The sequence below is a fragment of the Trematomus bernacchii genome, unplaced genomic scaffold (genome assembly GCF_902827165.1).
Source record: "Trematomus bernacchii unplaced genomic scaffold, fTreBer1.1, whole genome shotgun sequence".
NCBI classification, from domain to species: domain Eukaryota; kingdom Metazoa; phylum Chordata; class Actinopteri; order Perciformes; family Nototheniidae; genus Trematomus; species Trematomus bernacchii.
In genome coordinates this window covers 754,102-774,815 of record NW_022988043.1, presented here as the reverse complement: position 1 = coordinate 774,815, position 20,714 = coordinate 754,102, and the positions used below count along the sequence as shown (strand labels likewise).

Genomic DNA, 20,714 nt, shown 5'->3' with positions numbered 1-20,714 from the left:
CCTGCAATTAAAACATCAGAAAACTCAAATCTTTGACAGATGTACTAACACCAAGCAATATATTCAATAAAAATCAGTTCCCCTGTAGCTCGTTCCTGCTTCAAGTAGCCTTTTATCTTCTTAATCCAGCCCAGGTTGCCTTGCTAAATGTAGTAATATAGCCCATCTTAGCCCAGCCCAGTGTAGGCCAGCCTAGCTGAGGGTGCAAAGCTGAAGGGTACCAATGAGACGGGTGTCTAAATATGTAGGACACTGTGTCTATGCTGTGCCTGCTTCACACAGGCCCTGTGACAAGTCAACTCATGAGGGAGCATCATGAAGAAGGAGTTTAATTAGGAGCAAGCCTCCAAAGGGGCCACAGAGAAAGACACTGAGCCGAGCAAGCATACACAGATTTCTTTGCAGTTTTCCTCTCTGTAATACGTTTTCTCCTTTCTCTTCTTTTACTAAACTCAATGTACCAAGCCCGGTGACTTCACATTGTAGTAGTTTATAGCTTGTTATTTTGCCATCAATCTTTCCCTCTTATGGACAGTTTGCTTACTTCATAGCATGTCATAACATAACATTTTAAACAGCAGGAGCAAGGGTAAAGGATATGTTAATGTGGTTCTTAGTTCTAAGGTAATTAGGTAAACTGACATGTAAAAAAGATGATTGGGTAAGAGTAAAAAAACAATACTTGTATGTAAACAGAGGCAATACAATTGCTACAAACTTAGTTAATGATTAGCAAACAAGTTTTCCTTGTATGACAGCAGTCATTTTGTAAGAATAAAAATAATGAGCATTTCCATGTGATATCAAAAACCCCAGTTACTTGTGAAATTTAGTTAAAAAAGAATCGAAATGTGTGGGAATATTTTGTTCATAGAATTATTGGCACAAGTGAACTGCACCGAAGTGTTTTCGTTTAATCCTCATCCTATTAACATATTCCCCAAAGACTCTATTTTGATGCCAGCTCTTCATACCCAGGGTAAGGGTAGCAGCTTCTTTTCCAATGATCATTATTCTCTACTTCATTTTGAAATGTATGTTTGTGATGTGTTCTTTCATATAGTCATGATGTCACTGAATAACAGACTCCAAGCCTTTTTTGGAGCAGCATTCGATGACTTTGTGGCGCAGAGCCATGACACACAACACATTGAGGGCACAGATTAAGCAATGGGCTATTAAAGAAGGGGAAAACATATAGGATGACGAGAGTAGAGCGGTAGGGTGGTGAGGTGGAGAGCGCAAGAGGGCCCTTCTATGGCTATATGAGCACTCCAACAGATCTGATTGGTTGTTGGGTTGTGTGTCAGTCTTTGGCAACAGGTGTGATGTCTTAAAACAGGTGGGCATAACTGGGATGAGCAGCATACCGTCCTTGTACCCAACCCTCAATGCGCTGAGCCCCTGGGCCACATGCTCATATAACACTCAAGCTCCCTGCACCCAATCAACACCCAACGCAACCGCTGCCCAACCCCCTGCGAGACCACCAGCTCAGTTTCCCCCATTTGGGTGTCACCTTTACCCAAGCCCTAGTTCTCCTCTTCCAGCAATGCCCCACTGCTAGTCTTCCTAGAATGGAAGTGAATCCCTCATGCACTCTGTGCTGGCGGGGGTAGGTGGAGGAAAGCTGTGCAAGTAGGAAGAAAAGTTCTTTCTTGCATGCATTCTCATGCGAAAAGAAAAGGCCAGTGGTTCAGCTCTTGTCAGTTCGATATGATGCATCGCCAGGGCCAGAATGAAACTACACAAAAGAAATAGCAAAAGTTTTACATCTCACGCCTTTGCCAAAAAAGACAGCGTGCTAAACCTCTGCAACCCCTTTGTTCTTTTGACTCATCCACCTCTGATAGAGCAAGAGTGCCTGATTCACTGAAGGTCTGTTAGAAGTCAGATCTCCTGCACCGCCTCGGTTGATTTGTTTGGTGTGATTTCCTGAAGACTGTCAAAGATGTGAGAGACACTTTCAAATTCAGAATTCCAGATTTCCACTCTGGGGGCCAAGTGAGGATTCAGAGAGAGAAGAGGAGAGCCAGCAAATGTTGACACGCTTACAGTAGCTGCCTCGCCACGAGACGCCTCAGGAATCAAACAGTTATCACACACACAAAAGAAGCCCTCTAAGTTCACTAAAACCACACTCAAAACAGGCCTTTGTTGTGCTGACATGAGAGATGACTGGATTGTTATTTGTTTTCTAAGCAGGCAGATCGCTCCCTGTCACATCTGCCGCTGGTTGTGATGGAGGAGCTAGCACTCGTATCTCCTCCATGAGTGAGTACTGACGGAGACAAACAAATGAGAGGAAGAAGTTCACTGAGATTAACTTATCTTAGCATCTATCTTCCTCCTTGCTCCTGCTCAGTCTCTCTTTCTTTTTTCTTGACGCTAACACCCACTCTCACACACCCACACATGCACACATGCACAGACTCATTCCCCTCCCACACACACACACACACACTCACACCAGTAGACACATACACACACTCCAACATGTACAGAGAAAGACACACACACTTGATCAGCATCAAATACAGGGTGTGCTAAAGTAAATTTAATTACGTCTGTCTGATATGGAGCTTCAGATGAAAGTAGGAGAGCGCAGTGTGAAGCGACGACTGCACAGACAGGAGCAGGCCCGTGATATTCCTCCTGTAGACTAATCTCCCTTTATTAAAGCCAGGAGGAGAGAGGGAAGGGGGGAGGAGGAGGAGAGTGAAAGCGGGGTGTAGTGGAGGGGAGGGGGGTGCCTTTGATGAGATCTCTAACTGTCAGCTACTGTACTTTTCTTCTTTTCCGCTTCGTCTTTGTCTCTCACTTTACGAGGCAAATGAACAGAGCACCTATCGGTACATGCCTACTTGCTCAAGCAAACATACCCTTGTGCTATCACACTCAGTAATGTGCTCCGAAACTTATCCCTGTTGTTATGGTTGTCAACAATATCTAAAAAAGGACAGAGGCAGCTCCACCGCTCTCTCTCCCTCTTCTTCTCTTTGTCTGTGTCTCTCTTCCTCTCAGAGAGAGCACTCAGTGAGTGGAGAGTGCGCTTGCTGCCGGTCTGCTGTTTTCTGGCCACTGTAATGGGGGCAGGTGGCCATCAGGTGGCCAAAACAGAAACTGCCACATTTAATAGCACATATACCACAGAAATGAACTCCACATTAACTGTATTTTATTTCCGTTTCATGACACACCAATAATTATGGTTAATAAAATATGTTTTATTTTTATTCCTTTTCCTTTTCCCTGTGTTATTATGAGGTTTCAAGGGCCCGTGATTTGTCATTTGGTCAAGAGTTTGATCACTTTTTATGTCTCATTATTGGATGTGATTAAATCATGTGTGCCATCTTGAATGTTTAGCTGCTTGCTTTCTTGTTGACAATGTTGACAATGCAGCCAATGTATCCTCGTGCCACGCCAACATGATGAATGTCTTTGTAGAACATCTCAGGAACAGACCATATCTTTAATAGAGAGAAAGTACTTTTGTAATCTGTTGAACTAAAACGAGTCAAGAAATACTTCTGTTAAATCAATCTTTGTCAGGGTTGATTCTAAATGGAAGCTCCTCACAGTTCATCTCTGCATTTGTCCATCCCAAGCTGTTTGCCTTCACTTTTTCTTACCAAAGCCCTTCAACTATGTTGTGCAAATGCTCTGTTTGCAGACATTGAGAAAGAAGGGCCTAAATGGCTGTGACAGCCCAGACCCCGACGCAGACGACTCAGTCGGCCACAGCCCCGAGTCCGAGGACAAGTACAGGAAAATAAACGAGGACATTGATCTGATGATCAGCAGACAGAGACTTTGTGTAAGTACCTCTTGTTAAATCCCTCTCACCTTTCTTTCCTCTGTCTCCCTTTTCCCCCCTATGCTTTCTGTCGCTTCGGCCTCGTCTCCTCGTTTTTGTCATCTGTATCTACCACCCCATCTCTCCGTCCCTTCACCTGTGTCTCCCTCCGTCCGTCTCTGTGGTTGTGGGACCTGGCAGGCATTAAGCAAGAAGGAGAACAAAGGCGGCGAAAGCCCGGAGCTCGAGTCTGCTCTCATCCTCACCCCACGCACAGAGGAGAAATACAAACAGATTAATGAGGAGTTTGATCACATGATTCAAACTCATAAGATACCTGTAAGTACTGGGTGACGCTAGCCGCTTCCTCAGCAGGCTAACAAAATGCTGACTGGCCAGTAACTGTTGAGCTAACCCAGCTAACCACAAATGTTTGCCGCTAGACTAAATACACAAAGTGAGAGTGAGTGTAAGACTAGAATGAAATTATATTGTATACTTACATTGAAAAATAATAACAGTCCTTTGATTTAGCTTGATTACAGTTGAGGAGCGGTCCTCTAATTTAACCTAACTGTAACCGTAACTAGCAGGCATTTTGCTATAGTAATTGCAGACTCTCTCTCATGACAAATTTTAACCTTACTGGGTTCCCTCCTTGAACCTGTTACCCATAATGCCTTGCCTGGCTCTCAGGGGAGGTGTGGTCTGCATGCGCTTTTCCTTTCCTTCACCGAAACACAGCGCTCAGTCAACCGAAAAAACAAGGACATGCAGTGTGGCAATGAAACAGCAGCAGACGCTTAAGCACATCTCCTACCTCACAAAACTCAATTATCTCTCGGAAATAATTGAAGGCAAAGTCTTTGATAGCCTTTAATGCATCTTTGTTAATAGACTCGGAAGTGTCAAGACATGTGAATCGCTGGATTTAAAATATATACTGTTAATTTATCAAAAGAACCAAATCTGTAGCCAGCTGCCAGAGACCTCAAAATAAAGGCTGCTTTCTATGTAAACTGAGCCTGCATTTCATTCAGAAAGCACCATATTGGAATGGTTAGTGCTCTAGACTTACAGAGAAAGAGATAATTCCATGGTAGCTCATCTAGAGATGAACAGTAGTGTCTAAGCCGCGGGGAGAAGGGGGATATGTGGTTAGAAGCAAGGCAGGGGTAAGTGAGATGGGATGGTGTGGCGGTGTAGGGTGGGCTTGGGATCGGAGCTGGGTGGGGATGGGGGTTGGAACAGAAGGGGTGGTGGTGTTTTCGGGGGTGGGGGGGTTGACTCTACACACAACAAGTGGCAGTTCAGTGTGTGGTCAGGGTGGCTGCCAAGCACTGGGCCTCTGGATTGCAGGGGACTGTTGAGGGGACTGTTGAGGGGACTGTGGGGAGAGGCGGAGGAGGAAGATGAGTGAAAACAGGAAGGATGGCACCAGTTAAAGGACAGCTTACAGATGGGGGCCTTACAACCAGCAAAAGGGATGTGTGCGCACGCAAATGTGTGCACAGAGACAGCTCGCCCACTCTTAGAAAACACTGCATAGGGAATTCATGAGGTATAAAATCTCCAACAAGGAATCCGAGATGGAAGAAATGACTGAGAGTCTTCAGAAAATAAAACAGAACCAGAGACAGCTCTTGAATGGTTATAAAAGAAAGCTTCCATAGCGTTTGGCTAGCCCACTGCTTCGTAAAGTTGCAGTAAAAGCGAAACGTTCACAGCGCCGCAATAAAATAATATTTGGCCTGCAGAAAGAACATTAGCAAAAGGGAGAAAATTGAAGACGACGAAGCAGCGCTATAAGGCACATATCCCACTTCCACATAAGCCGGGCTGATGATCCCCTGATGCGCTCCCTCCATGGCTCTGAGACACATGGCAATAATTTAGGGCCCTATTTTCTACTTCCTAAAGCTAACATGCAGGATCAACCACTTCCAGGGCACTCCCAAGGTTAAGCCCTTCTGCCAAGTGACACAATAAACATGACAAACTAGACGCCTGGGGCCGACAGGCTACCTCTACTCATGTTGCTGATGAGACTGCTGACGGATCTGAGTCTACCCTTTAATACTTTGCATTAGTTCCATGTGACAGTAAAACAAATTATTCCTAATTACATGCAGTTATCCAGTGTTGAAGCTACTTTAGCAAAAGTAGTGTAGCCTTTTTTTACTGAGGGGAAGACAGACATATGAGGTGCCATTGACTTTTCCTCTGAGTAAACCATAGCCTTCTGATTTAATCTAACAAACCAGGAGAGTATTCGGGGAAATATAAATGAGTGACAACAACATAATATTTCCTTAGGTTATCCTTTTGCCTTGACAATGAATATGTCACAACATGTTTGGAGGAAAACAAGAGTTCCTTACAGTGCATAGGACCCGTCTTATACTATTTCCATTGTGTAGGACTTCATATAAAATATTTTTGGGGGAAACTGTGTATGTCGCTGTTTGTCCAGGAATTACAAGAGATCATTTATCTCCCAAAGACTCCACTGGCTCAAAAAGGAGTAAACAAAAACATATATAAATACATTACATTACATTACATTGCATTTAGCTGACGCTTTTATCCAAAGCGACTTACAATAAGTGCATTTGACCAAGAAGATACAAACTTGAAGAAAACAGAATCATATAAGTACATCAGGTTTCATAGAGCCAAAACATTTCAAGTGCTACTCAACTGGCTTTAGATAAGCCAGTCCTTTATTAGTATATAAGTGCTTTGTTAGTCATTTTATTGCTCGAAGTGGAGTCGAGAGAGATGAGTTTTCAGTCTGCGCCGGAAGATGTGTAAGCTTTCTGCTGTCCTGCTGTCAATGGGGAGCTCATTCCACCATTTTGGAGCCAGGATAGCATACCGACGTGTTTTAGCTGATGGGAACTTGGGTCCCCCTCGCAGTGAGGGTGCAGCGAGCCGTTTGGCCGATGCAGAGCGGAGTGCACGTGCTGGGGTGTATGGTTTAACCATGTCCTGGATGTAGGAAGGGCCAGATCCATTCACAGCATGGTACGCTAGTACCAGTGTCTTGAAGTGGATTCTAGCAGTTACTGGAAGCCAGTGAAGGGAGCGGAGGAGCGGTGTGGTGTGGGAACATTTTGGAAGGTTGAAGACCAGACGAGCCGCTGCATTCTGGATGAGCTGCAGAGGTCGGATGGCACATGCAGGTAGACCAGCCAGGAGGGAGTTGCAGTAGTCTGGGCGTGAGATGACGAGAGCCTGGACCAGAAGCTGCGTCGCTTTCTGGGTCAGGAGGGGACGTATCCTCCTGATGTTGTAAAGAGTGTATCTGCAGCAGCGGGTTGTAGCAGCGATGTTTGCAGTGAAGGACAGGTTGTTATCTAGGGTCACACCCAGATTCCTTGCAGTCTGAGTCGGGGAAACAACAGAGGGGCCGATGTTGATTGTTAGGTCAAGGGTGGGACACTCTTTTCCCGGAAGAAAAAGCAGTTCAGTCTTGTCAAGGTTGAGCTTGAGGTGGTGAGCAGACATCCACTGAGAGATGTCTGCTAGACAAGCAGAGATGCGTGCGGCGACCTGGGTCTCTGAGCGGGGAAAAGACAGAATTAATTGGGTGTCGTCAGCGTAGCAGTGGTATAAAATACATTTATATTATCTAACATCCAAAGAAGCCTACCAAATCAAGATCAAGTTTGAGTGACAAACAATTGCCAACCCATACATCATCTCCTGGGCAAATGAGTACCTCAGAGGAGTTTTCTAGGCGCCTACCCTTTTAATTTCAGTGCTCCCCTCCTAATTCCATGCTCACTCGTATTTTTAGTTCTTGTTTTAGTTGTTCTCTGTACAATTCATCTATGCGTGTCTATTGTTAGTTGTCCATTTGTCCTTTTGAACTTGGCTGTCTGTCTTTTTTTCTTTTGTGTTCGACTGCTTTGACTGTAGAAAGTCAAACAATTTAAAATTCCTTTGTGTTCCTGGAGTGTTTCTGAGTTGTCATGTCTCTTTCTCTCTTTCTGTGTCCATTTCTTTTCTTGAAAGCCTTGTTGTACTTTTTCACTCACTGCAATCATTAGTGTCCTTAGTCTAATCCAACTTCTCTCTGTTTCTTTTTTTCTCTCTCTCTCTCTCTCTCTCTCTCAGCAGGCCGTGCCCCAATCGAACTATGACATGTCTGTGTCCATTCCCGTTAGCAACCAGAACAATCTCATTTACAGCCATCCTGGTGGTTCCCTTGGCAACCACAACCTGTTGCCACTTGCGCACCATGGCCTACAGAGAAACAGCATGTCCCCCGGAGTTACACACAGACCCCCCAGTGCAGGTAACCCAGAAGGGCATCACCCGCACTCATGCACCCATGTACACGCTGTTATCCCATCTGTCTATCTGTGCCCTTGTCTGTCTAGCTAATGGACTCACACGTCTACCCACAATATGTCCCCTTAAGGCAGCAAATGAATCCAAAGTCCCTCCTATATATAGTCACATATTGCCTGCTCAGTATTTTGTTCAAACCAAGGTAAACATTTAATATCATAATAAATCCCTGCCCTGAATCTTGTTGATTTAGTGTTCTAAATATGGGATGTTTTGCACTATGTATAGGATTTAAATTGCCGGTGACATAAGCAAATCAGGTCTGTTGGTTTGTTATTGTTGTCCAAAGTCCTTTTTCTTTCCCTCTGGTCTGAAGGCTGCTGCCCACACCCTCACCCTGTCATTACAACTGGATGTTAGAGGCGGTAGCACAAACTCAATATGAGTTTTGGCGCTCATAGCATCCACACCAAACCGCACACGTTCTCGACCCTCCCACTCTTCCACCTCACATGGCTTAAGAATAATAATGTATCATTTTTCTTGGACGGTAGCTTAATGTATCCACTCACAGTGTCCAGTTGCTTAGAGTGTTACTGTTTGAGTGGAAAGGAGTATAACTTCTGGTATCCATACACGTATAATAGTGACACACAAACACGAGCACATGCACACACTGTGGATTGTGATTAAATTGAGTTAGCTTCTGAAAGGCCAGCAAGGTAACAGACAGGAGGCTTAGTGGATGTTATGTGGGTGTCTATCCTCTAATGGTTTTCTCTCTTTTGCTCTCCTATCTCTTTCATCTTTCAGGTGGCCTCATGGGTGCTGACCTCACCACTGGCGCAGGCACCAGTGCTGGTAAGAATGGCCTCTTCTCGCTCACAGTTGTCTGCTAATATGCACACACACATACACTCACCCACGCACACACATGGCACCCACTCACCCACTCTGGGCCATAAAATGCATGACTAATAGTAACCCAAACCCAAGTGGAGATTTTGTCCATGATGTGTTGATGTTAGTGGTCGTGGAGTTCATCTGGGAATGTTTGCCTAGTGCTGGGGCTGTGACACATCCTGCCTGGGTTCAGCTATAAAATGGTAGAACAAGTGTGTGGAAACAGAAATAAAATCACACTAAATACTGAAGCAGCAAATTGACTGACGTGCAGTCCGAAAATATGGACTTTTGAATGTAGAGCTGAATTCTCTGTTTTTCTATATGATGAGCCGTCCTTTTTATATTTACCACATCTTGGATTTAGATGTAAATTCAAAATGACAACACCCATAGCTCCCATTTGGAGCACACGCAAACGTGTTGCTCAGTAACTGCTAGCATATGTCTGCAACTAAATTAATTCAATGTTTGGAGTGGCTCACCACGCCATAATGATCCCTTGGAGAGTGGAGCAACCCATGTTTAAGGAACATGTGTAAGAAATCGTATGTGTTAGCTTCTGTGTGTCAATGGATTTTCATCCCTAAGGACATGTCAGGCGCAAGTTTATGGAAAGAGACTCCCTATTAAAGGGTTACATTTTACAGCCTACGTACAGTGCCGAGTGTGAAAATGGAGAGCGTTGGGGTCAGAGGGGTACAGCTGGGTAGCCTTGTCTGGCCCCTAGGGCTCCATCACAAGGGGTCAATGCCTGGTTTCTCTGTCTGGTCGCTCATCACACACACAACAGGACCATTTGTTATGGCGTGTGTTCCGTCGACGGCGTGCTGCAGAGCATGCTTCAAATGTACCCTTTGTGTCACCGTGTTGAAGGAACAGAGGCGCTCTGTGAGCGGCGCGTCGCTCAGCAGCAGCAAAAAACACGGCGTGGAGAGAGAGTCATGTGGGAGCTAAAAGATTCCATTCAAAGCTCTCTTAAATCTCATCTAGGGGGGAGAGAAAGAGAGTGTGGGGAGGGGGGAACCCCAGTGATGAATATCCACTGATGGTGGAGGCATGTGTGCAAAGAGGAAACACTGGGGAAACACAGATGGAAGTGTTCTGTGAACTTGGTCAGCCATTTTAATGATGTTCCTCTAAGTGACTCAGTGTGAGGTGGCCCAGCCACTGTGGCACCACAAAGGCTGTTTTAATGTTCCTCTTCTCTCCACTGTAAGTTTTGATAAAATGATTGTATAAGTAGCTGCTGTCTGGCTCGTGTTTGAGTGTCTTAAGTGTCGTGGCCCAAGTGGCATAGGAAGATGATGCCTTTTGTGTGTGTTTCTGTAGAAGTGTGTATGAGTGTGTGGTTCAGACATGCATATACACACAACACCTCCTTTGTGCCTTAGTCATGGTTCCACTGTCTCTAAAGAGAGAGTGAAGAGCAAAGATTACAGCTCTTTAAGCCCAACACACATGTATTTAGCATTACATGGGGTCCTCATGTAGTCCGTAAGGATTTTAGAATTAATTGATGTCTTAGTCCAGTAAGAATCTGCAATGTCTTGAAGTTGTAAAGTTATAATTCCACAGCTACCAAATTAAACCAAACACAGGTCAACTGAGTAAACAACAGTTTTATATGTTATCTGTGTCCATAAAATATTCCCCTATTATTTTCCTTTCGCTGGGATAACATTGATGAAGTAGGATTATATGAGATTTGATGGCTTTTTAAAGGGACAATTCTACAGGCTCATGTAACTATAATGTATGGCGACATGGAGTCATATTTTCCACATTTGTGAGAACAGTGCAAATGGCTTCAGGCTGTTTCACAAGTTGTGACACAAACTGAATTAGTTTTTAAATGTCCCAGAGCAGTACTTGAATGTCCTGTACTCAACTTCCCATGTTCGTTTTCATTGCAGCATGAGCATGAATATGACTATGTTTCAATCCTATCTGTTGATAATCCTCCGATGTGGCAAGTCAAATGAATTAAGACACAGGCTTTTTGTTTATCCTGTGCAAAATCCCGACATACTGGTAAAGTCTAAATCACACAAGGTCCCTAGGTAATTCCAGTCCATTGGAAATGGGGCATGTTACTGAAAGGCTGAGTCATCATGTCTCTTCTATGGAAATATTATGAGAAGTGTATACGTGCAGGCGCAAGTCCGCTCATTTATATACTGTATGTGTTCAATCTGTCATCTCCTTTACTGGCTAGAAGAGAGTGTGAAGTGAGGGAAGAGACAGAAAGTGAGTGAAGGAGAAAAGTCTGGACCAAGGCCCTAGCTTGTAGAAACCTCCCACCTTCATTTGTGCAATTATGCAGCTGTCATCTATGCTCCGATCAGCACTCTGCTCACCAAAGCACTGCGAGAAATTAACAAGAACCTCTTGTCACCTCTCACCTTGTTCACACACCAATTACTCCCTCAAATGAGTTCCATTCAAGCTACATCTTTATGACATCTCCGGTCAAAATAACTCAGAAACACAAGCTAAAAAGCATACATAGAAGAACTGACAACAAGTCAGGCTCAGTAGATCAAACAATGTGTTTCTCAATCTTGGCAGCACCTCACACCAACTGTACAAGTTGTAAGCGTGAGCGTGACACCTTAGTTCAGTTGGAGAATTCAGGGTTGAATGCACGTTTGGCCAAACCGCAACGGAAGAGTGTGTGTGTATGGGGAATAGAATGGAGCACGCCTGTTAGACCACAACAGGACATCAGTAATTTGTTCAGTAACAGTAAAATGTACATGAGTTTAACCACACCTCTCCTCCGTGTGTGTGTGTGTGTGTGTGTGTGTGTGTGTGTGTGTGTGTGTGTGTGTGTGTGTGTGTGTGTGTGTGTGTGTGTGTGTGTGTGTGTGTGTGTGTGTGTGTGTGTGTGTGTGTGTGTGTGTGTGTGTGTGTGTGTGTGTGTGTGTGTGTGTGTGTGTGTGTGTGTGACAGTGGGAGGATGAAGACTAGGGGTGGCTTGTCAAACACATGGCTTTCGAAGTGCGATGGTTGTAACCATGGCACCTACAGTATAGTGACATCTTCACCTCAGATGTCCCCTCCACACCTCAGAAATAGCTAAATGCTGTGTATCTGAATCACAGATCTGATGTCGATCTCTATGTGTGATCTTTATGCAGCAGCAAAATAGACTAAAGGCTGTGCTGTGTTTAATTTTGGTACTTCCTGTAAACGGTTGACGCCAGCCTGTGCCACAGCTCCACCGTGCAAAGTCGCATTAGAGAAGCAGAGTGTAAATTAACTCTGGATATCATGTCCTCCGCTGGTGTGATACTCGAGCAAATGAATCGAATTGAATGCAACTGTCTTCAAAATCAGAGTGATCAAGCTACAGTACAAAAAGATTTCAGTCTGCATTTCCTTAATTAGCCAATGATTTTACTTTTGAAGTGCTTAGGGACTGGCCTATGCCACTCATGATCATAGTCATCTAGCAGATAATTGACTGGACTGCAGCCCTCTTCACAGGGTGGCAATACACAGATGTCTGATTAACTGTCACTGAGATGAAGTCCGTGTCATCTCGACCAAAGTGTGTATAAATGTCTCTCTATAGCTCAGTCATCTGTATTCATTTGTACAGAAACACTGATGTACTTCCTGCTGGGTTATTTACTAAAGTGTGTGTATGTGTGCTGTGTGTGTGTGTTTTATGTGTGTGTGAGGTCTTATTCATCTATCTCCACATGCACCCACTCGATCCCACAAAGGGCCAGCCATGAGAATGAGAGAGCGGGAAAACTGAAGAGGCAGCTGCCTCTTAGCTAATGTGAGATTGACACTGGAACTAAGAGGGTCCAATACAAAACACACATGTGCATCCAAATGCATGGCTTGCGTATAAGCAGTCATACAGAATGTCTCATAGAGTCTCAAGTCGCACCGTGCTTATGGGCACTCAGTGTGACAGAAAAATGATGCTTATGTAGAATCATGCACATGCAACATTTTATAAAGTCTAACATACAATAAGGACAAAGTCTGTGTTGTTAACACCAACTTCTATGTCTCACACATCACACATGCCAGCAGAGGAACTGCTCGAGTGACTGCTAGTGTGTGTATGTACACACTCCAGCAGTCACACACTGTTTTTCTCGTTTTCTGTCAGACGGCCTCATTTTCTCTCACCGCTAGCGGTCGTTTACTCTTCAGATTGTTCAAATTGAGCTTTTGAGACTTTTCATTTCCAAACAACAAAAACCTCGCTCTCAAATTAAACAAAGATCAGCGAGGGAAATTGCCCAGGAAGACATCTGCGACTCATTTTCCCCTGGAGTATATGATTAGGAAATTCATTTATGTCTAACGTATAATTCCTGCCCGTCTTTCAAGTGGGAACGTCCACACAGTGCCCTGTGTTCTACCCCTTGGAAGAAGGAAGCAGAAGGAAGGGAAAAAACAGCCTGTGGGATTGGGTTAGAAACAAAGACTATGTTGCTTGCAAGAATGCTCTACTCTTAGTTTGTTTTAATGATGTTGCTGGGATTACGCCCCACCGGTTGTTAGGAGGAAATGGGTGCTGCACTGGGCCCTCCGTATTTAGGGGAATGCAGTTCTGGTGGCAACCCCAAGGCAGGGTCTTTGTCTCAGAGAACCACACGTGTGTTTAGCTCTGATGGCCAAATGATGGGTCCCATCCCTCTGTGGTCTTGCTAGCCATAATTAGATGTTTTTACACAATTTGCTGGCTGTTGCAGGGCACATGTAGCCTTAACTGACAGTGACAGAGGTGGAGGGTGAGGTCCCCTTAAGTGGGTGCCTTCATTGTATGTCTGCCTAGCAAACAGCGGTGATCATCAAGGCAAAAGCAATACGCTTGTTTGACTATATGCCCCGCCAACTAGCTCCACTTTCATGACACACCATTTACAACTCCTGGTCTCTTTAGTCTGAGATTATAAAATGTCTACCACAGGAAGTGGAGATGAGACGGAAACACTGAAACGGAGCACGAGGTGTAACTTGATTTCTGTAGTTCTTCATTAGAGTTTCCAGCATTAAACTTTTGTAACAAGTTTATAACATATAGATGGGTCTTTGGTTAATTTATCTTTAAAGTATTTAATGATTCTTTGTCTCTTTCTCCCCAACCTTTATTGACTTTTTTAGGAAATGGATATGGGAATCACCGCAACTCGCCCGGTCTGCTGGTCTCTCCTGGTGGCATGAACAAGAACATGCAGGCTAAGTCTCCCCCGCCCATGAACTTAGGCATGAACAACCGCAAACCTGACCTACGTGTGCTCATCCCCCCTGGCGTCAAGAACAACATGCCCTCCATCGTGAGTAATCTCTCCCTCTTTTCATTTCCCTACTGTATATCTTCCCTATCTATGGGGGGTCTTTATTTTTGTGTGCTATTGTTGATTTCCTTTCATATCGCCTCCGCTGCTTTCATCTCCTCATATCAGACTTGGGTTGATGAGGTTATGTTTGTGATAAGATGGACTTTTGGCACATTTTTTTTGTCATGTGCCTGGGCAGCTTCTTAAACTAACAAAAAATACATTTGGCCCATGTCTGATATACTGTCAGATATGTTTCCTCCGCTGTGTCTGTGTGTGTCTGTGATTTCTTATATATTAGACCCTGATATTTTCCCTTCATCTCTTTCCACTTATATGCTTTAAGTTAGTAAAGTTACAATTGTTTCTAGCATCCTCGCTGCGGTATTTGTATTTCCGTTTGACTAAAACCTATAGCAGCTCCTTAGGTCCAACACTTCTATTTTCTCACTCACTAATTTGAATGTATTACCCTCCCCTTTTAATGCCGTCAGTCTGAGGATTTGGACCTGCTATTGGTAAGTCAGACTGCCACTCAGATTTAGAGTTTAAAACAAATTACAAATTGGAAAGGAGAAACTGGTTATCGAGAGTATGCCTCATAGAACTGAGAGTATTGCTGTCATCTAAGTCTGACGTCTTGATTCACACTAGATTTTTCCATCACTTCTGAGATGATTAGAGCTAGATACAGTTTTCTTTTGAAAATCAGAGTTACTTTCACCTTTATTCTTGCTGACTCTGCTGAAGGCTCCAATGTCACCTCTCACTACATTCTGTGAGGGCACAGTGCCATCCAGTGGAGAGTCAGAGTAAAAGCAGCCTGGCCTCTTTTCTGCCTCAGCCCTTGTGTATCTACTCCTCCCTTCCTTAATTCTATCTTCCCGACTGAGTCTTGCACCGCACACGTACAGCTCAAAGTTTTTATTACTCAGAATGTACAAATGAAGGACGACAAAAGAGTCATTTTGCATCAAACCTCCATTATTTTCTGCCAAACCCTCCCCTCTGCTAAAGTAAATTGCCTCTCCCTTACCGTCGCTACCCTGCGTTGCCTTGGAGACCAATGGTGTTACTATAGCGACAGTGGGCCCTCGGAAAGGGTGGTAAATGATAGGGTTGGCAGGGTTCAGCCGTGCCGCATGTCAAGTGATTAATTTCCCCTGAAGTTGGCTTCACATTCATTCTCTCAGCATCTGTTGAGTAAAAGAAAGAAATGAAAGGGAAAAGAACTTTCTTGGTTTATGTAGTTTTCTGTTTGTTTAGTCTGGGAGTTGACTTTGTGTTTTAAAGCCTCTCCCATCTCTCTTGTTCACAGAACCAGAGAATAAACAACTCCCAGTCTGCTCAGTCATTGGCCACCCCAGTGGTATCAGTAGCAACTCCAACTCTACCAGGACAAGGCATGGGTGGTTACCCATCTGCCATCTCTACTTCTTATGGTACCGGTATGTACTGTTTTTACATCTTCATACACTTTCATTTCAAATGTGTCCATTAAACACATTCACTGTAATAAGCTTTGATTTATTTTTAGATAATTAAAATAAGTTAAAGTAAGCCTGTTGTATACCATTAAACACAAAACATTTAATTTATTTTGAGATGTGTAAAATGTGTGATTTCATTTCATTATACAGTATATGTGCTGCTTTTGAAACCACTTCCCAAAAGTGTTATACAAAAGTGTTATACAGCGCTCTGACAGCAGAGGGTGTTATTGTCACACCAATCACAGCAGCATTTATCAGAGCTGCATTCTCTTTGCTACCTTACTTAAACTTCTTCGAACAACCTCTAATCTTCATCATCCTCTTCCTTTCTCCTCGTTGTTTGTACACAGAGTATTCCCTGAATAGCGCAGACTTGTCCTCCCTGTCTGGCTTCAACAGCGGCAGCTCCCTTCACCTCGGCTCAATGAGCGGATGGCAACAGCAACACCTTCAGAACATGCAGCATTCAGCCCTCGGCCAGCTAGGGTGAGTGCATTGAACTTAATTTGAGGTGTTGTGTTGTTGTGAAATGCATGATTGACACATCAAGAGTCCTTCACTGTTTCACTTTCACTTGCAAGGTCCAACACAAATATGACACCTCCTTGTTTTCATGAATACGAGTGTTTGTGTGTCTGTGTGTGTGTGTTTGCGCCTGCATGCATGTTTGCGTGCGACAGACTGACTTTGAAATCACTCTGTTTCTTGCTCTATAACTCTGTAACCCCTTTTCCTTTCCTTCCTACAGAAATTGCTCTAACTCTCACTTATGTCAGGGTTCAAATCTCTCCCTGCCCTCTGCTCAAAGCCTGCACATCAAGTCCGAACCTGTTTCTCCTCCTAGAGATCGCACCAGCAGCACGGGGTGCTACGGTGGGGTGCCACAACCCCAGAACCCCTCTTCCCGCCTGGACTCGGGACGCTCCCCTGTTGATAGCCTGAGCAGTTGTAGCAGCTCCCATGAGGGCAGCGACCGTGATGAGCACAGGAATGAGTTCCACTCCCCTCTGGGACTGGCCCGGCCCTCCCTGGACGAGCGCGAGAGCCCCTCCATCAAACGGGTGCGCATGTCAGAAGGATGGGCCACATGATAGCCCTGTCCTCTCCCCGGCAATGCCCCGAGTTGCCCTGAGCCCCCCGACAACGCAGCGCTACGATGCCCCCACGTCAGCTCCCTCCTCTTCCTGGATATCACAAGCCACCCACCACCCGACCCCATGGCCTCCCTCCTTTTATCTATTTAACGCTGAAGGAAAGAAAAGGGACAGCCCTTTTCTAAAATATGTTTGTAATTTCTTTTCCTTTTTTCTTTTCTTTTTGCTGAGTGTGTGTGCTATACATATTGACATTATATAAACCAGTGGGGTGTTGTAATGGGGGTTTTAGGGGAGGGTCGGTGTTGGTTGGGATGGGATCTTGGGGTATTTTTGTTGGGGAACTATGCATAAATTGTATTGTGTGTGGCTAAAAAGAATCACGTATGCATATATCCTTACACGTGTGTGTATATATATATATGCATATCAACAAATAAACAAAAAAATAGTCAGGTACTCTGTTTCATAAAACGTACTTACACTTTGCCTCAGCGATATATCAGTGACTAGAGAAAAAAAAACAAAAAAAAAACGAATTACCTTGAGAGTGAGTGTGTCCAATGGAAAACACCTTAGCACTTGATTTGGACAAACAGTACATGTGTACAGTGTTGGTTTCATTGCTATATACCTTCTCTGCAGTTCTCCCTTGCAAAAATGTGTGTTAACATTAGATGATGTCATGTTGCAGGTTCAACGTATTTATGTAAATAGAGGGTCAAGGGGGGAAGGGCAGGGGTCAAAAGTTGCCAGACATTACAAGATTTATTTACTCACTAAATGAAAAGCTATTATGCAACATTTGAAGGATTGTACAGGTAAACAGGCAGACCCAATGCTAGACGTGTGGAACCGTTGATCATTTTAGCGCTCCCATTAAAGAACGGAGCTGAGTGAGGACCACCCTTTGATCTAAGAGCCTCGTTAGTGTAATCAAGAAAACTCTGGATCTAGTATTAATATTCAGTATTAATAAACAAAAAAAGTAAAACAAAATAAAAAACAATTGTACGATACACTTGCTTATATTTTCATATGAAAGGAATACAATGCAAAGCATTTTTGTGGCTTTTTGTAGTTTCTATAAGCCAGAATGTGTTTTTGATAGCTTTGCTAATAAGAGATGGATAGTTCGCCCAGAGGGGAAATGACAGGGCTCCGCAGTCCTAAGCCATGAAAAACAGACTGAGATCCAATGCTTTGCTGAACTGTTTTATCTTTGTAGAGGTTTGTTTTTAAACGTGTATTTCTAATTATATATAATAATGGTAATATTAAGATTCTTTTAAAAAAAAATCTGTGAAATTAACATGCTTGTGTATAGCTTTCTAATATATAAATATATATACTAATGATTTTGGTTGGTTTCTTAGTGGAGTTTCTATGTGCAGTTGCACATGTTGTCTGGTTTGTTTAATTTGAGCCCTGAGCAGTGCTGTTCAGGCGTGTATTTAGTCTAACCTTAAAAACCAGCTGGAAAGCATTGCCAGGGTTTGTGTGACGGAGGAAAGACAGGCCTGAATGCTAAAACACAACCTGTTAGTGGGAAATGTCACGAGACTGGAACTGGGGACGACACAGAAATAAATGTAGACACATGATGTACATGATTGTCACACTGATGAGGAGATATGACCCACCCTTCGTCCATGTATAGATGCATTTGAATGCATCAGATATTTCATTCTTAACTTGAATTATATAATTTAATATATTTAATCTCATCAAACATGATTTTGACGTTAGCGATGTTCAGTTCCATCTTAAATCTTTACCACTTGAGATGTTGCACAAGCCGAGATCAAATGTATACAACATTCATTTTGAATCATGTAATATAATTTAGCAAAGTGCATTGTGATTAATTATCCCCATCATTTGCAAACCTAATTTGATTTGACGTCGTCCTGTGACTCCTCGTGTTCCAGTCTTCAAAACAGGGCTCCACATCATTTACCAAATGTCACATAACAGCTCAGCGTCAGATACACAAGGACAGATTGATCATGCTGGTATGAAAGAAGCACAATTGTTTATTTTAAATAAATAGCTGTTTGATTTCTCTTTTTTAAACAATGAAACTATCCACATATCTCTCTGCCTCCCACTCCCGTATCTGCTGTCACTTAAGTGTTATAATCTTTCTGTGTGCATATTTCATGCAGGTTCACTATGTTGTTACTGTATACAGTCTGTGTAGTCAAACAGGGGCAGAGCCTCTATGGTGTTCTTCTCTTTTTTTTTATTCAATACAAAAAGGTTGAGAAAAAAATAAACATGATGTTTCAGGCAGCATAAGTGTGGACAAACCAAAGCCAGTGGCATTTCTTTGTTGTAAACCCAACTTTTATTTTCACATTCATTTATGGTTTTTGCAAGCATTGAAACAAGACAATAAAAGAATTTGCTCAAATGTACAATTGGTTTCACAGTTCAATCTCAGTCATAAAAACGTAGCTTTAGATCTTATACCAACCACAGTAATGTACCTGTTGTGTTGCTCATTTGTCTCCCTGTGCAATGAAAAGGTTATATTAAAAAATCTATTTTGTTTCTACAATTTGTAATTTACTGAAAATCAACTGAATCATTTAGAATCATGTGAATCGCTTGCTTGCTGTCCACTCGATCAAAACACACCACACAAATTGTCATGCTACTTGATAATGGATTCAAAATATACCAACATGTCCTGATGGTTGATTAGAGTACTGTCGTTTTGACAATAAGTTTAACCAAAGACACAGAGAAAACTTGTCTTTATATCTGTTTTTTCTTCTTCTTGTGTTTGTTAAATTTAAAGGCGTTATTTTTCATCACCTGTTGATCAGTGGTTCTTTGTCATTCTTATAATAGATTCAATGTTGGTACCTCAGAAGTGACACAAGCAGTACCTCAGCTGATGTTTTTGATTAAAGGGGGAGACCTGTACAGCCATGTGTAATAACCATGTAATAACATTGCTTGAGGTCCCTACATTCACATGGGATTCTTTGTTGCTCCACTGTGTTTGTGGTTTATTTAAGTTGTATTCGAAAGCTCAAAAAAAAGTTTTTTTCTTTAAAAGGTAATATGTTAAAATGCTTAAAAAGTCAGTCTGTAGTATCAAATGTAGCTTGTATAAACCTGAAAATGGGGAGGTTGGAGCTAAGGTTTTCTGGAACGCAAGAGCGGCTTTTAGCGGCATAAGCTGGCCTTTGTCGCCACTTGAGACTAAGATGGTATTAAATTAAATCCACATCTCTGTAACTCAAGGGACTTGATTCAGCTGTATGTAGTGAAAACGTATGGGGATGAAAAACAAAATCTGCTCTGCTGGAGGGAAAGGCTATTTGTATTTTGCAGAGATTTCAGTAAAGTTACTGGCTTTCTTAGTTATCCTGATGTGACTTGGTGTGAATTCATTGTGTGTGACTTGTTTCTGCATGCATCTCCAACTAATGGCAACTGTATAAACCAAGAACATAAACAAAGTTCTGTCTGCATGTTGACACATGGCAGCCTTACAATAGGAGACATTTTATGATATTGAAATAATGACAACAGCATATTTTGTACATTTGCTTCTTCCCATTTACATTTAAAAGTAATGACATTTTGACATAAGTATTCATACTGAAGACATTTATTTGACATTTAAAGCAAAGGTTTATCTCACTTAACATTCAGTAGCATTATATTTCTCAGTGTTACATTATTCCTCAGACAACACACATTCACAGGGAAAAACATGTTCATAAACAATGCAAACAGTGTGCTGCTCCTATTTTAAAGAGATGTAAAAAATAAAAAATAAAAATCCCTGAACACA

The 20,714-nt window shown here is 42.9% G+C and overlaps 1 protein-coding gene across 4 annotated transcripts in view; it reads left to right on the top strand.

Annotated features, from left to right (window-relative positions):
* The window catches only part of mef2cb (myocyte enhancer factor 2cb), a 72,326-nt gene extending 51,612 nt beyond the window's left edge, over window positions 1–20,714 (top strand). For 2 of the 4 annotated variants that reach the window (XM_034118253.1, XM_034118252.1), the window contains 7 exons: window positions 3,677–3,820; window positions 7,922–8,102; window positions 8,912–8,959; window positions 14,138–14,310; window positions 15,632–15,761; window positions 16,157–16,292; window positions 16,555–20,714. In XM_034118253.1, the coding sequence (XP_033974144.1) occupies window positions 3,677–3,820; window positions 7,922–8,102; window positions 8,912–8,959; window positions 14,138–14,310; window positions 15,632–15,761; window positions 16,157–16,292; window positions 16,555–16,897 (1,155 nt within the window). In that variant the 3' untranslated portion in view covers window positions 16,898–20,714. Of the gene's footprint in view, window positions 1–3,676; window positions 3,821–4,000; window positions 4,139–7,921; window positions 8,103–8,911; window positions 8,960–14,137; window positions 14,311–15,631; window positions 15,762–16,156; window positions 16,293–16,554 lie in introns of all 4 variants that reach the window. The other 2 variants (XM_034118254.1, XM_034118255.1) reach the window with 2 other exon arrangements.